Source organism: Pseudoliparis swirei, chromosome 4 (assembly GCF_029220125.1).
Source record: "Pseudoliparis swirei isolate HS2019 ecotype Mariana Trench chromosome 4, NWPU_hadal_v1, whole genome shotgun sequence".
In the NCBI taxonomy this organism is placed as follows: Eukaryota; Metazoa; Chordata; class Actinopteri; order Perciformes; family Liparidae; genus Pseudoliparis; species Pseudoliparis swirei.
The window spans coordinates 8,799,527-8,815,114 of NC_079391.1; the positions used below are offsets into that span (position 1 = coordinate 8,799,527).

A 15,588-nucleotide genomic window follows, 5' to 3' on the forward strand; every position below is an offset into this window, starting at 1 on the left:
TAAAGTAAATTGACTTCTGCCTTTTAGCTGAGGTGCTGATGGTGATCAAAATATTAAAATATCAGATTGCTCTCACCTTGGACTGTGAGTCTGTGAGGTTTATTTAGCCAGACTTACATTTGGCAATAAGCAAGGACGCTTGCTGTTTGAGGGTTTTATAGTCCTCTTCATTTTTCCACTAACTGGTTTGAGTTGGCCCTGAACATGACAGTCCCCTCTTCATGGACATAAAAACCCAAGTGGAGTAGGCAGAGCGAAGCGCTTGAACAGTTGAGCCAGAGTCAGAGGCAGCGAAGAGAGCAGAGGAAGGTGCAGGTGTTCCTATAAGAAACTTTTTTTCCCCATTTCATTAGGTGTAACTGGCAGCCATAGTATTAATTGTTCAATCTATGCCCACTCTAGAGAACACACCAACAAAATGGTCCAAGTTGGACATCCAGCATCAGTGAAACTATGCGGGTCAACAAGCTTTCCTGAAACAGATGCCCACTGACCATCGCAGGCCTTCTCATTCAGCATTTGCCAACAGCCCGTGCTATCATGGGAGATGAATACACAGCGTCTGATTCATTCTGCTGATTGAAAAGAATCCAATTTGAAAGCCAAAGTCAGGATGTCTCAACTTGGGAGTGAGTTCATACCGAGGCAATCTATCTCACGGTCTCAGCCGTATAGCATGAGCAGTTTTAAACGGCCACTGTGACATTTTCAATTTTCAGCCAAGCACGCCATCTCACCAGACAGCTGTTACGTTTCAGAACGGCACCTTTCTAAAATGGCATGTAAGACCTGACTATAATATAATATATCATAGTTTGCTTTCAGAGAAGATCACATGACCAGAATTCTGTATCAAATGTGTTTAACCAAGACTGCTTTTGATTAATCATTGAACAGTCTTTACCCGTGTTGTTACTTTACCACCGACTGACTGATGCATGTTCAGTTGACCTGATTTGTCTGTTGCTTGGCGGTGGGAGGAAGCCAGAGAGAAGTCCACTGCAAAAAACTTGGACATCAGTTTAAAGGATCGAGGAAGTCATCTTTAAAAACTCCCACAACAATACTTAAAGCCACGCATACACACACATTAACGACAATAATCTTATTTACAGTGCAGTCTCGGATGCACACTTAACATTTTATCAGTTTCTATTTTTTCTACCATACCGACGACTGCATTACCGGCGACATTAATTATTTTGACAATATATTTTCTCAAAGAAAAACAAAATGACACGTCGTCCTCCCGCAGGCGTGCAGAGAGCGTTCCCCTTTCAGCAATGCCACGGTGTCTATTGGACCCAAACCGCTCGTCTTATCCCTGCAGTTCAGCTAAATGGCCAAACAGATAATACACAACGCTGGCTGCTCTTTTATGTGTCGGGGGGGAATGCTGAAAGGGCGCAGTGATATTTTAAAGCTTGCCGTTGGTCCCAGGACAACAACTTGTTAGAAGTGAAGAAAGACGCAGTATCAAATGAGTAACAAATGCCGTGGCATTCTTTAAGAGGGAGATGATTAAAGCTGGAGAAAAAGAGGCAAGAAAGAGGAAGGAGTGTGTCGCTGAAGTCTGGTACCATACAATATTGTTCTCTATTTAACGCTCTCCTGAAAAACAAGCAAATATCTTTCTGCATCTGCTTTTCTGCCAGCATTTAGTATATTGCTTCTGCTCTTAACATTGAAAGCCAGCCACACTTTGATTTGATTTGTCTCTCAAGAATAGTCTTCTTTTTTATTTTTATTTCTTTTCTGTCTTTATCTTTTCTTTTTCTTTTATGCAGCCCACACTTTCTCACACGCACACACACACACACACACACTCTATCTTCTCACACACAGATCATTTGCATACTCTGGTGCGTGCACTCTCACAGGCTAGCGCACAAAGAGGCGCACACGTGTGTCCCTCATTCACTCATTTAGTCAGACAGTGTCCTAGTTTTAAGAAGAAACTGGTTATTGCAACACACACACGACTGCTAGTCAGAGAGAGAGAGAGTGGGAGAGCGGCTCTCATCACGGCTACTCAACTCCACTCTGTTGAAACGCGACATAATAGAGACGGAAAGAAAGGCGTTGATAGATGGAGAGATAGGGAAGACACAGCCGTTCTCTTCAAACACACTGCAATAGCTGCAGTTTGAAGAAACAGGAGACACTTTTACTTCTGTCTCCATGAAGTAAAAAAAGAGAATTTTCTCAAATCAGCAATTTAATCACCACACTTTTTTTTATTTTTGGAGATAAAAGAGTAGTAACGAATCAGACAGGAGGGACTTCACAAGAGTGAAGGAAATAAGTGTAGTGTCTCAGATTCAGTTAATTTAAGCCATAGGTTCCCGACCGCTGAGTTAGATCAACAGTCTGTAAAGCACTGCCAGCCCTCTCTGACTCTCCATTACGCTACTACGACTTCTGCTTCATCCCAAATGACTTTGTCCATATCAGTGGTCTGGCTCTGTGTGGAGGCCGCTGTCTGGTAACACACACACTCACACACAAACACACACACACACACACACACACATATCTTTTTCAACAAACCACTCTGTGTAAGAATGCTTTGTCGTTCTATCTGCTCAGTTTCTTTTTTTCATGGTATATACTGTTTTTTGTGGACACAGACAATAAGATGACGTTCCTTTGTCACACATGTGATTATATGATGATTTGTTATCTTGGACACACCATAGTCAGCTGTTCATTATGTGAAAAGCTTTTGTGACGCCTTTTGTTAATTTAGGCATCAAAAGATAATTCAGGTGGTTATAGGTTGTAAGACAGTGCCAACATACAGCGCTGTTGCTGAACGGTGCACCCCCCCCCCGCCACCCTTCAGTTCCCTCTCAGGTAAACCCTGTCAGCACGTTCACAGTAGTGTGTACCGTTAGCTCAGCGGCTATGAGCCGCTGGCTCGGGCCACGTTGAGAGTTGTTGAGAGGCAATCAAAATTTTCCAAATCTCATATCTTACTCCTTTAAGCTGTCCCGGCCATAACCTGATTGTTTTATTTCACTTTCTCTGCTTTAATGGCATTTCCGTAGCAGGCAGCTGTTTTCAGTTAAAAAAACAACATAAAACCTACTGTTCACCATTTGCTTGGCATCAAATGTCGGACACAGTTAGCGACTATGTGGTGAATATAACGGTGAAGTTCAGCAGCTAAAGGGAAATAAATGTTCCTCAAGAGATGGATGAGACCAAGACGGAGATAAAAGACGATACATATTACTCGCAGTTGCCAGGTGGCAAAACATATTATAAATATGCAACTGTACTAAGGTGATCATATTTCAGAGATGTGTTCAAGTTGAACCCAACACTTGAACAAGATGACCAAAAAAACAAGTTAAGAATGTTTATTCTCATTTCTTCCTCCTATAATTCTGTTAATATCTGGGGAAGAAAAGTAGTTTGAATCGAACCTTTACCAGTACCAGGTTCACAAAATGATATTTAAATTTCGCAGGAATGCTAATTAATTAAGTACAAATTAAATGCAAATGAATCTCCTTTTGTGATAACCTCTGGACTAACGGTATGTCTTTATTTTAATCAAATATTTTAAATGAAATTAATTTTCTCCTTCTTTTTCACCCTTATCTATCCGTCCCTCTCTCTCTCCAGCCCTTTGTGGGGGTTATATTTTTGGTAAAACAGGGACGATCCTGTCTCCTGGCTTTCCTGACTTTTACCCCAATTCTCTTAACTGCACCTGGACTATAGAGGTGTCTCATGGCAAAGGTAAGAAGAGACGTACACAGTGTGTATGGCGCCACTGTGGGTCAGTGGTCAGCAATACGTCTGTCAATCAGGGGGTTGGCGGTTCAATCCCCGCCCTAGTCGATGTGTCCTTGAGCAAGACACTTAACCCTGAATTGCTCTCCGTTGCCGTGTCTACGGTGTATGATTGTAACATGTAAAGTGTCTTTGAGTACCGTAAAAAGTGCTAGATTAAATGGATTATTATCAGTAGAGTTATAAAGCAAACATCTATTAATTTGCTTTAGATCGAGATATATTTTTCTTCAACGGGTTATACATTTGCATATTTTGAAGATTGCTTTGCATTTACACTCAATATGTGTTTCTGGTTTGATCTCTGGTTTAATCTACTGCTATTTATGTTTCTGTGACTGACCGGTTATATGTCCATCCATTGATGCAACCATCTGTCCATTCATCCTTTCATCCATTCGTCCATTCATCCATGGATTTCTAGGAGTCCATTTGGTTTTCCACACGTTCCATCTGGAGGAGAACCATGACTACCTTTCCATCACGGAGGACAGCAACTTCCTGGTTCCAGTAGCTCGACTCACTGGCTCAGTGCTGCCCCCTAGTGTCAAAGCGGGACTGTACGGAAACTTTAGCGCCCAGCTACGTTTCATATCGGATTTTTCCATGAGTTATGAAGGATTTAATATGACCTTTTCTGGTAAGAAACTAATGTTTGTTAACATAGATGTAGCAGAAATATGTCTTACCGTTTACAGAATAGTTTCTCGCCACACATCTCGACTGACGGACTGAGCTGACAACATAAACAATTGTCTTATTAAGTTGTACTCTGATGTGCTAATATGGCACATTATTCTTACTTACTTCGGCAGAGCAGTAACTATATGAATGCTGAGGTTGACAAAAAAAGGTTCTTTGCCAAACTGTAACAAATACCTAATTGTGCACGTGTAGACTGATTATTGTTCGAATCATTGTTCCAGAGCTGTGCTTTGCTAAGCTGTAACGGTAAATAACTCAGTGGTATTTTGCGATTTGGTCAGAACCACATTCTATTTTTTACATAATTGTTTTACTCAACTGCCACAAAGGTGCACGATCCCATTGCAATATGACTTCTTAGCTACCACACGATCAACTTGGTCTCAGGTCTCACAACACAATACTTTTTTTCTTTCTATTTACCTTGTATTTGTTAGTCTATGCATATTTAACAATATTAATGCAGTTTCTGTACATTTTGCGCCTCTTTGATAAGGAATCCTCAACATTATTATGAATGTCTCCTGGATGTACAGAATATGACTTGGAGCCATGTGAGGATCCCGGCGTACCGGCGTACAGCAGGAGGATGGGTTTTAGATTTCGAGTTGGCGACTCGTTGGACTTCACTTGCTTCCCTGGCTACCGACTTGAGGGGGAGAGCAAGATAACTTGTCTGGGAGGAGGGAGACGAGTCTGGAGCAACATACTCCCCAGATGTATAGGTAAGACAAACTCACTACCGGGTTTCTCAGTGAGAAACCACAACATTCAGGCTATAGTCGCAGACGGGTAGGTGTCCAGGTAGTAAGCATCACACTGTATATTCATCGGCCTTCATACTACATTGTTTTCTTGCCATTTTCTTGGTTGTAATTCACCAGCATTGTATTGCTGACACAAAGGTAATTTACAATCATTTGACTGGTTGACAGTTGGCTTTATTTGCCAGTATTTGGCTGTTCGCAGGTTGTAATTTGCTGGTATCTGATGAGTATCCGTGTTTCCTTGGATGCTGCTGGTAATTTATGAGAGTCTGATTGTTGGCTCCTGGATATTTTCAAGCCCCAAAAAAGACCAGACTGAAAATGCTCGAATAGCAGCTGGCAACCTTCACTTGGTTTATCTCTCTCTCTCTTTATTTCCAAAGGTCCCTCTCTTTAGCACTCTGTCTCTGTTTTATCAGCTTCTACTTGTCTCCCTCTGTATTTAGACAGTCCATGGGCAGATAATTGGAGTATTAGCTGCTATATGAAGAGTGTTTATAATGTGTCTTTTGCTACTCCCTTTTTTAAGTTTAAAAAGGCCCATGTCTGTTATGGTTCAAATGCTTTCTACTCTTATCTCCCACCTCTTCCAGCTCTCTCGTTATCCCTTTCTTCTCCTCCTTTCACTACCCTGTGTTTTCTCGCTTACTCTCTATAGTGCTGTCCTCACTTAACACAGTTTCTAAAGAATTTCCAGTCGCATACTTTAATATCTGCTTATAGCTCATATCCTAATCTGCTTCTAAAACTGCAGAACATCTTTCAATATTCTTTTTAATTAGTTCAGATTTGATAAACACCGCATCTTTCATTCCCTTAGTTCCACACTATTCTCTCTTCTCTGACTCATTACGCCGGTGTGCTCTTCCTCCCATCGGAGTAGTGGTGGTCCTCCTCATTTACATATGACAAAACTCTATTTGCACACAGTCCTACTTTTTTGAATTACTAAACTTTGATTGAAACTGCACCTGCAAGATAATTCAGCATAATCTCTTTTAAACACTTTTTATTATTGGATGGCAAATTTATCCAGCTAATCTTTTATTCAAATAAATTCATTTTTCCCTCTTTTGAATCTTTTGCCGTTCATGTTTAATTGCTTTGCTTTTGTGTTTAGCTGTTTCTCGTCCTCGTCTTAATTGTCTTATGACCTATGTTGTACTGTATGAGTTATTTTCATCATCATCCATTTTATGTTCTCATGCATACAGTTTGTGGTTATCCTGTATATGTACGTTTCTCAAATGTCTTTTTTTACAATAATAAATATTCTGACTGCAACAAAAATAATGAAGTACAAATGCTATGATCTTAATCCACACGCTCCTTGCCTCCTTTACTCTCTCGCTGTAGCGGAGTGTGGAGCGTCTTCACTCGGACCGGAAGGTGTTCTGCTCTCTCCTAACTTCCCCTCCAACTATGACAACAACCACGAATGTATCTACCGCATCACCACCGAAAAGGGCAAAGGAATCAGGCTGAAAGCTGAGAGCTTCTCATTGCTAGATGGAGACTATCTCAAGGTATGCACACACACACACACACACACACACACAACGAAGCTTTTCCCAATCAGGTGGTAAAAAAAATCCATAAATCCGTAATTTACAGTCAGTAAAGATTCAGAAGCACATATATGCTTGAACAGATTATTATGTGTTTGGTTTACTACCAAATGTGCTAAAAAGAAAACAATAACTGAGTTGTGGATATGGTGGCATGATCATGAACGCAGTAACATGTGCTAGAAAAAAGTGTTTGTTGTTGTGACCACACGCATAAAGATATATGATCAACGATCTGCTATTCAAATTGCCACGTACAACACATTTACATCAGTGCTTCATCAAGCCGTGGGTTACATGTGTGCACCCGCAGGCATGTGTCAAAATGACACATACCTCTCTCTTGACATTATTTCAGAGATAGCAATTAAGTGGCTTCCGAAAAGCAAGAGGTTTAGAAACCAGCATGATGCAACAACAATTATAACCCATTTCAGGGAGGTTTCCATGCTTTGATTGCTCCCTCTTCTGGGTTTGACACAAAACTGCCTTGAATAACAATTTCTCATCTTTACATTGTAGGTCAATGTTGTTGTGGGATTGCAGATCCTTCACTCTCCCAATGCAATCCCCACACCGTATACACACTTTTGTTCCAGCTAAGCACACCTGGTACTATTAACACATGAGGAAATGTGTAACCTATATCGGGCTGCAACAACGAATCGATAAAAATCGATTAATAAAATATTTGGCAAGATTCGATAATGAAATTCTTTATCGATTCGTTGTGTTGCGCGATTATTACCCCACTCAATAAGTCGCAAAGATGTTTGAGTATTAAAAAAGTTGAGGAAAGACCAGAACGCTGAGTTGAAAGAGCCAATCAGCGTTGAGATGCTCCGCCGTTGGTGAATCTAACTGGCTGCTGCTACTCTAGTGGCGCTGTAGCGTCAGTCTTTCAGACGTAGTCGGTGTGAGCCTACGGGTGATGTTATGAACCCGAACACGAAGGCGTTAGATGTTCCGACGTTTGTGGGATGTCCACAACAAGTTTAAAGCAGAACTAGTGGTTAGATCTTCCGTGGTGTATGTCGGAAATGATAACCGTTTTCACGGAGCAAATTAACAGAGAAAAGCCCCGCCCCTTCAGCGACGAGAATGACGTTAATTAATTAATTAATGTTTTTGTTTTTTATCCGATTAACCGATTACTAAAATGATCGTTAGTTGAAGCCCATCCTTTAATTACATATGAGACTTGAGTCAAAACTTGAGCGACAGTAGGAGCTTTGAGTTCCAATATGTAGCTCAATTGTATTAGCAAGGTGTGCCCCAGCAGTTTGATGTGTTAAACAATGTTGTAAAGAAGCCGTAACATCCCTGCAGGGGTTTATTACCCATGTTCTTTATTAGTGCTGATGGTGCTCCTGCTGCAGTGGCCATCCACGGCTGAATGGATACTTGGGAAACAGAGGCACAAAGGGGTCCATTCAGCCTCTGTTAAGCCTCTTACAAACCCACTGCAGTACATTAGTGTTGTATTTAAAGGTTAAACCTGTTTTTTTATACATTTTTATTTAGTGTGATACAGTATTTGGGAAGACTAAGTAAATTTAATAGCTATCAAATAGACATGTATTTTTGTCTTTATTTGATTTGCACACTAACCTTAAAATCAAGATAATGAAAAAATCTGAAGAATAAATGTGATAGGAGAGGTCGAGAAACCACGGACTTATACAGCAGACTTCCTCTCAATAAAAGGAGAAACACAAACAATAATAGAATACATGATTAGGAATTAATGACGACAAGAAGAACATTGTCACAAAATACACCATATTTATTACTGAGCATGTAATGCCAGTTGTTACTGGTGTAATGTGTTCTTACGGTTCTTCTTAGTCTGCCAGAGTTGTCACAATATAAACTGTATATAGGTCATGACTCATGAGCACACATGTATATGTCATCGGATGTGCATACTTTTGTACGTTTCAAATACAATGAGAAATACAAATGTTCCCAAGGCTCATAATTCCTCCTAAATTCTCTCTTGAGCAGCTCTGTGATCTGTTTTACAATCTTGACGCCGTCCTACAAACATCGTCGAAAACTTTTTCAGCTCACAATGTCTCCTAGCGGTATTCGGCCTGAGGCCGTAGTTAAACCAGTATGTGGACAGGGTGTATTATCAGTTTAAGGCCTCGAGCATTGGCGGAGCCTGTCGGTGGGTAGATTTTATTAGCAGGGTTCTCCCTGACTTTCAGAGAGGTATAACAGAATGGTAAAGGGGGGAATGTTCCCCATGGGGTAGATACAGTGTTAAAGACAAATCCCTTTAAAGAAAAAGATAGTTTCATCAAGATGGTTAACAGAAAAGAACATGCTTTAATATTGTTTATGCGCTTTATTCCATCAAAGAAAAAAAATCGGGAAAAAAGGCATAAAGAAAAGCCTTCTGAGGTTGTTTTACACTGCAGACCCCCTCCCACTTAAGTCTGCCATTGTTTCTGTAATTCAACAAAGGGACACCAAGACCAGAGAGCAGAGCTCCTTTCAAAATATGTTTGTGTTATTCACAAGGCATTTGACATCATATTGACTGTAATAAATTGATTTATTATGAGAAAATAACAAACGGAGGAACAGAATTCTGAGAATGACGAGAGATCACAAAGGTTAATGAGGATGCACTGGATGCTAACATAGCAATCAAAAAGTCACGGGAGGCCCCAAGAGTGATTGCAAGAACGACACGCAACGTTCAAAATAGGGCACACAACATTATTAGATTATTGGCTCAGTTTGGCTTCAAATTACTGATCACAAATAACTTTTTTAATTAGATGATAAAGTATGTGCTTCTTTGCAGTCATTACCATCCCTGTACAACCTAAATGTTGCCATACAGTAACGTATGGCGATGTTCATACAGTACAGTATACACTACACTCTGATGGTTATACAACACACGTTTAAACCAGACAGACATTTGTTATGTATAATATGTAGGCATTGATAGTAAAAATAGATACGTTTAAAATCCAACAGTCTTTTTTTCCTTCATGTGTAATGAGCATCCCAGCTAAATGAGGCTGCAAGCACAGCTATTGACCTTTGGTCTGATTAATTATTTAGAACAAAAAGAACAAAATCAAGCAGTTTGCACTCAAAAATGACTGTTTAAAATGAGTAATTAGCTAATTCTATAAATAGAGAATAGAAGTATAGTACGTCATTTGCAGAAAGCCGAGTGACAACTAAATCTAGACCTGGAAGGAACGCCTCAAAGTGCCACACAGCATGCCACTGCTCAGGCTACCAGCATTGGAGCTAACGCATGTTACTGCAGCTGAACACAAACCATTCGTCTGACAGTCCCAGGAGCTCAAGGCTAAAATATTCTCCATAATATAAACCAGCTCATTACAGTTCATGTCGCTACTGGCTACGTATTGCACTTGTTAAAGAAAGGGCTAGCCAAGCTCAAAACCCCTAAAAATGTCCTCTAATACAGTGCTTGACCAAATTTACTCAGATGTATTCCAGCCCTGAAGAAAAGCGAGAGGGTGAGACAGAAACAAAGTCCGGGTGTGCAGGAATTGCACAATGAAAATAAAGGTGGTTGGCGAGAACGGGAGAGAGTGAGACAGACAGCGAGAGGATGGGAGGCAGATGGTGACATGTTGATTTATGAGCTGCAGGGCTTTTCATTAACCAGACGGAGTTTTACTGAAACGGAGAGAGGGGGAGAGAAAGATAGAGAGAAACATAATATGAGAGAAAGAGAGAGAGATGCCAAATTTGGCGATGACAGGTATAATTTGAGGGTGCCAGAGGTAGGACCAGGGAAGGAAGAATGAGTTTGGGGGTGTAATGCTTCAGATTTCACTCTTATTTACTTTTAATAATAATAATAATAAATGTTATTTAATAGCACTTAAGTACTCAAAGCCACTAAAATGGTAAAAAAACGAAACAATAAAAGCAATGACAATATAAATGAGCGATAACATAACGATAAGAAACAAAACAAACATACATAATTAGCATCACAGGTTAAAAGCAGTTTTAAATACATTATTCTAAAGTGCAGCTTTGACAAAAGATCTGAGGTGTCGGGGCAAAGAGTTCCAGAGGAAGGGAGTCGTAATGAAGAAGACCGAGGCTCGGACAGAGTGGGGGGCTTCGGAGGTTGGTGTCTGTGCACGAGGTCAGAAAAGTATGGAGGGGAGTGTATGTGATGAGGAGAATCTTGAACTTATTTGCTGTATAGTGGAGCTTTCGAAAGACCGGGGTGATGTGATCTCTGGAAGGTGAGAGGAGACGAGCGGCTGAGTTCCGGATGTACTGTAGTTTGTAGTTTGTTTATGATTTTGGATGTTGCAGTCAAGAGGTGATGAAGGCGTGAATGAGTGTTTCAGTGGCTGAGGAGGAGAGGGAGGGAGGGGCTATAGATTCACACCATCCTTTCCCATGTCTCTCCATCGCCGTCAGGTGTATGAACATGCTGGAGCTCCGACGTTGGTTTCACAGAGACGTGTCTCTTTTGACTGGCTGTTGAGATGCACCCGTTGAGATGGAACAGCACATCGCTTTAGCCTTTTCTTCTTTGGCATTCCTGCCACCTGCAGTCCTGTCACCACCAATCTGTGGAGATGTCCCATGCAGGCTGACAAATATATGCATGGGGAGTTCACGTCTATATCTCAGCTACGAGATATAATATGAGGCATCCTAATTCTTCCTTCACACTGCAGTAAAAATAAACTGCCCTTCTTTAACTGTCTCTCCTGTCCACATCGCGGCATCATTCAGAGATTTTTGACCTCGAGCAAAAAAAAAAGTGTCTCAGTATCACAGACATTTTTCTAACTTCTGCTGTAGAGTATGCGTTAGCTTATTTTGTTTTCAAATAAATACGATAAATCAGTTCACTGTTATTTTGGAGAACACACAAGTTTAAAACTAGTGAGTATTTGTTCAGTGAAAGTGCTGCGGTCGAGATTTGTGCACATCCACTGTTACACAGACCGTTACTGTACTCTGTGTCCACTCCTCTGAAATAACTGACTTCCAGTTGTCGTGTCTATTGTCTGGCGCACAGTAACGGGTTGCAAACGATGATTAGGAAAAAATGGTCTTAGGTGTCCAAAAAGAAAGATTGAATCGAGTAAGAAGGATAAAATATACACTTTCTGATAAATGTCAGAATGTTTTACAGTGGAAAGAATATTAAGCTTGTCATCAAGGACACGTTAAATCCTTCAATATGAATGCAGTCCAATGTTGTTCACGTTGTACATCGATCTTGTCTTCACTTCCACTGGAAGCGATTTAATGTGACAGTATTTCAAACCAAGTCACACACACTCGAGGCGTTGCCTCGCTGTTTTTACCCCAGTGCTGAGCAAACAGTTGAGAACATGCATCCTGGGAATTTTAACTTTTACAGATGATTTTCCAGGAAACCCATTTTATTACTGGATAATTGTTTTCTCTGTTAAATGATATGTACTTTAGTAACAAACACCATTTAATGTAAGGTAACCAATTAGTCTAACCATCATGAAACCCCCCGAACCTTTTGTTTGTTTTTTCCCTGGAAAAATCTCGATGGTTTATCATAAATATGGGAGGCGTCGGCGGCTCCATGCAAATAGAGCCCTTAACACCTCAGCAACTTTCATGTGATGCTTTTGGCTCCGTCTTGGTGGTGCTACACAAGATCCACGCTGAGGCAAAGCTCAGCAAAGCATCTCTTTCCTGAGGCTCAGTCGGGTTGTTTTTTTGCCTCGTGTTGTTTGGCATTGGGAAGACTCGCCGTGTGTTGCAGAGGAGAGGCACAGGCAATACAGCAGCGCCCTGCAATGTTGGGTTCAGGACCACCTGCATTTTGCGGTGTTCTTTTTTTCCACCCCAGATCAGCAATGCACTGTTTATCTGAGTTCTGGCACATTGTCATTAATTACATTGGTAGATGCTTTCATTCATGCTCTTTGGTCCTGTGATTTGATTGGCAGGTATATGATGGAGAAAACACTTCATCCCGTCTCCTTGGCAACTTTACACATGAGGGCATGATGGGTCCCGTCATCAACAGTACGTCCAATCGCCTGTGGCTTGACTTCAACAGCAACGCCTCTGGAACCAATCAGGGCTTTCGCCTCACATACACAAGTGAGTTGATCAAGAAGGTTCAAAGTGGTAGACATCAAGATTTCAGTCTGGTTGATCAACTCGATTTAGAATTTCTATTTCAGGGAAATCAATAGAAGTCTTTTTGTCGATGCATATGCTTCAAGTTTTCAGAATTGTGTGTAGTCAAACTATAGAAAAACTACATTCTAGGCCTGAAAATGCTTAGTAAAAGTCAGCTGTGCCCCGCCAAGCAACCAAAACCTGGTGCAAAAACACACCGCTGCTTAACTCTATCGACTATAGGTAGTGACGAATATTTATTTAAACGAAAATTGTTGCGATTACAGCTGTAATTTAAGATCAACTGATTAGAAACGGCACAGCAATAAAGGTGTTTTCTAGAACTAAAGTTACAGCCATGGTAAGTGTGGCTAAAGAAAGAAAGCAACCCTCTCTCTCTTTCACATAGACACTCACACACACAGTTTTCCACATGCACACAAACGAACACAAACAGTAATTTCCTAAATGTAAGTAGCTCATCGTGAAGGTCCTTGTAAGGAGATGTTTTTAATTGAAAGCTAGAGTGGTGGTGATTGTGTTAGATTGCACTCATGAATATATCCTCCATCTGTCCTATGCCTCAGTCAAGTGATTCTTAAGTGCTACACATGAGAACAAAATAAGAAACATGTACTACTAAACTTTAGAGACTTGTCTTTATCCGACAGCAAATTACTAGGCGATTTATTTCCCTTCTCACAGCTGAAAAAAGATCAACCATAAGTTTTCCAAGAAATGTGCAACTAGAGTTTCCCAAGCACATAGAACAAAAATAATTGAGTATATAAATGCTTGAAACACACATGAATTCACCCACCCAAACGCTCTCTCTCACACACACCCTCTCTCTCTCTCTCTCTCTCTCTCACACACACACACACACATTAATGCATGCATTTTTATGGCTTTAAAGAGAGTCGATTATGAAGGCAGGACCATCTGCTGTGTCAGTCAAACAGGCTATAAGGGAGTATTTATCTGCAAGTCATTAAAAAAAAAGGGTAGAAAGTGACGCATCTGGAGTGGAAGAGTGACTGGACGGAGGGACAAGCGAATGAAGGGAGATGGTATATGGATGCTATGGATGCTCTGTATGCCAGTTAAACCATTAGACAGCCGTTAGTCTTTAAGTCGTTAAACTGGGGAATTTGACACCTTCCACAAAGTTCTGTTGCAACGGATGAGCCGATGGAGAGAGATGAGAGATTGATGCCAGGTTTATACAGTAGAAAGGAGGAGGAAGCATCTGATCAAAAGAAGCAGCGATAGTTTCTTAAAGAGGGTCAAGGACTTGACTAAAACTGCCGCTACACTAAACTACTTTAGAGGCTATTTTACGAGAGTCATATAAGTTCAAACATCTGTTCGAGGCATTGACAAATACGGGTGACGTGATATGCAACTGTTTCACTGAAATGGCTGCAGGAAGCGATAGAGAGTTGTAAAGAGCTGCCAAGAAGACATTACACAGTCTTTACTGACTATGTATCTTGAAATGATATTTAAACTTCACTTAATTTGCTTAATTAAATCAAATGTTTTAGTGTGAGTTGAAGAGCCTGAAGGACAAACGCTGTGATTAGAGTCCACGGTGCATTCAGGGTACACTCGATGTGATTATAGCATTGAGTGTCATCATGTCTTGTGTTGAATTATATCAAACAAACAGAGCCAAATATGTAAAAAATATATATATATATTTATGAATGATAGTGATCTGTCCATTACTGAGCATCTCTGACAATTCTGATCTGAGGTGTCAATGCAGGGATGACTTGATTAAAAAATAAATGTGTCTTTGTTTATCCATGAAGGAACCTTTCTCTTTGTTATCTTCGAAAACACAATGGGCTCGTTCAAGTGCACGATATATACATATATATGTGTTTCCGTGGGATGTGAAATCACCATTTGATGTTTTCATATGGAAACTAACTTTTACTGCTCACAACACATGATTATATATTTCAGAGAGGGGAGAAGCCCACGCAGTTTTTAAAATATCATCGAAGCAAGCATATGGCTCAGTTGAAAATGTAGCGCAGCTTTCACTGCAGCTGTCACATTGTGTTTCAGCACCAACACTGTCAGAGATGTTGAAATGTGTATGAGAAGTAGTGATACTCAAGAGCAGAGTCGTATGACCTGAGGTCACATTGTCCAAAACTGCTCTGAATCACTCGCTCCAATTATGCAATATTTTCTTCCTGCATGCACAGAAAGACCTAATCTGTATGTGTGTGCATACCTGTGTGTGTGTGTTTCTATGTGTGTCTCTCTTTAGGTTTTGACCTAGTACGCTGCGAGGAACCTGGAGTCCCCAGTTACGGCTATAAGATCCAAGATGACGGCCATTATGCCAGCACCTTTGTCCTGTACTCCTGCAACCCTGGGTACAGTCTCTACGGCTCCAGTACCCTGACCTGTCTGAGCGGGGACAGACGTGTCTGGGACAAACCTCTTCCTTCCTGTATCGGTTAGTATGACAACACATGAAGATTGTACGTGCATCAATAATTCAGAACTACGATATCTGAATTATTAACCCTTCAATTCACTGAGAATTGAAGCACTCGGCAGCAGTCGAAGCTCCT

General features: G+C 40.7%; 1 protein-coding gene across 1 annotated transcript in view; it reads left to right on the forward strand.

The window, feature by feature from the left end:
• LOC130192607 (CUB and sushi domain-containing protein 1-like) overlaps positions 1 to 15,588 on the forward strand; it is a 269,833-nt gene that overhangs the window by 190,707 nt on the left and 63,538 nt on the right. Inside the window, exons 18-23 of the mRNA XM_056412699.1 lie at positions 3,634 to 3,750; positions 4,229 to 4,444; positions 5,046 to 5,234; positions 6,633 to 6,802; positions 12,814 to 12,970; positions 15,279 to 15,470. Coding sequence (XP_056268674.1) covers positions 3,634 to 3,750; positions 4,229 to 4,444; positions 5,046 to 5,234; positions 6,633 to 6,802; positions 12,814 to 12,970; positions 15,279 to 15,470 — 1,041 coding nt within the window. The remainder of the gene's footprint in view (positions 1 to 3,633; positions 3,751 to 4,228; positions 4,445 to 5,045; positions 5,235 to 6,632; positions 6,803 to 12,813; positions 12,971 to 15,278; positions 15,471 to 15,588) is intronic.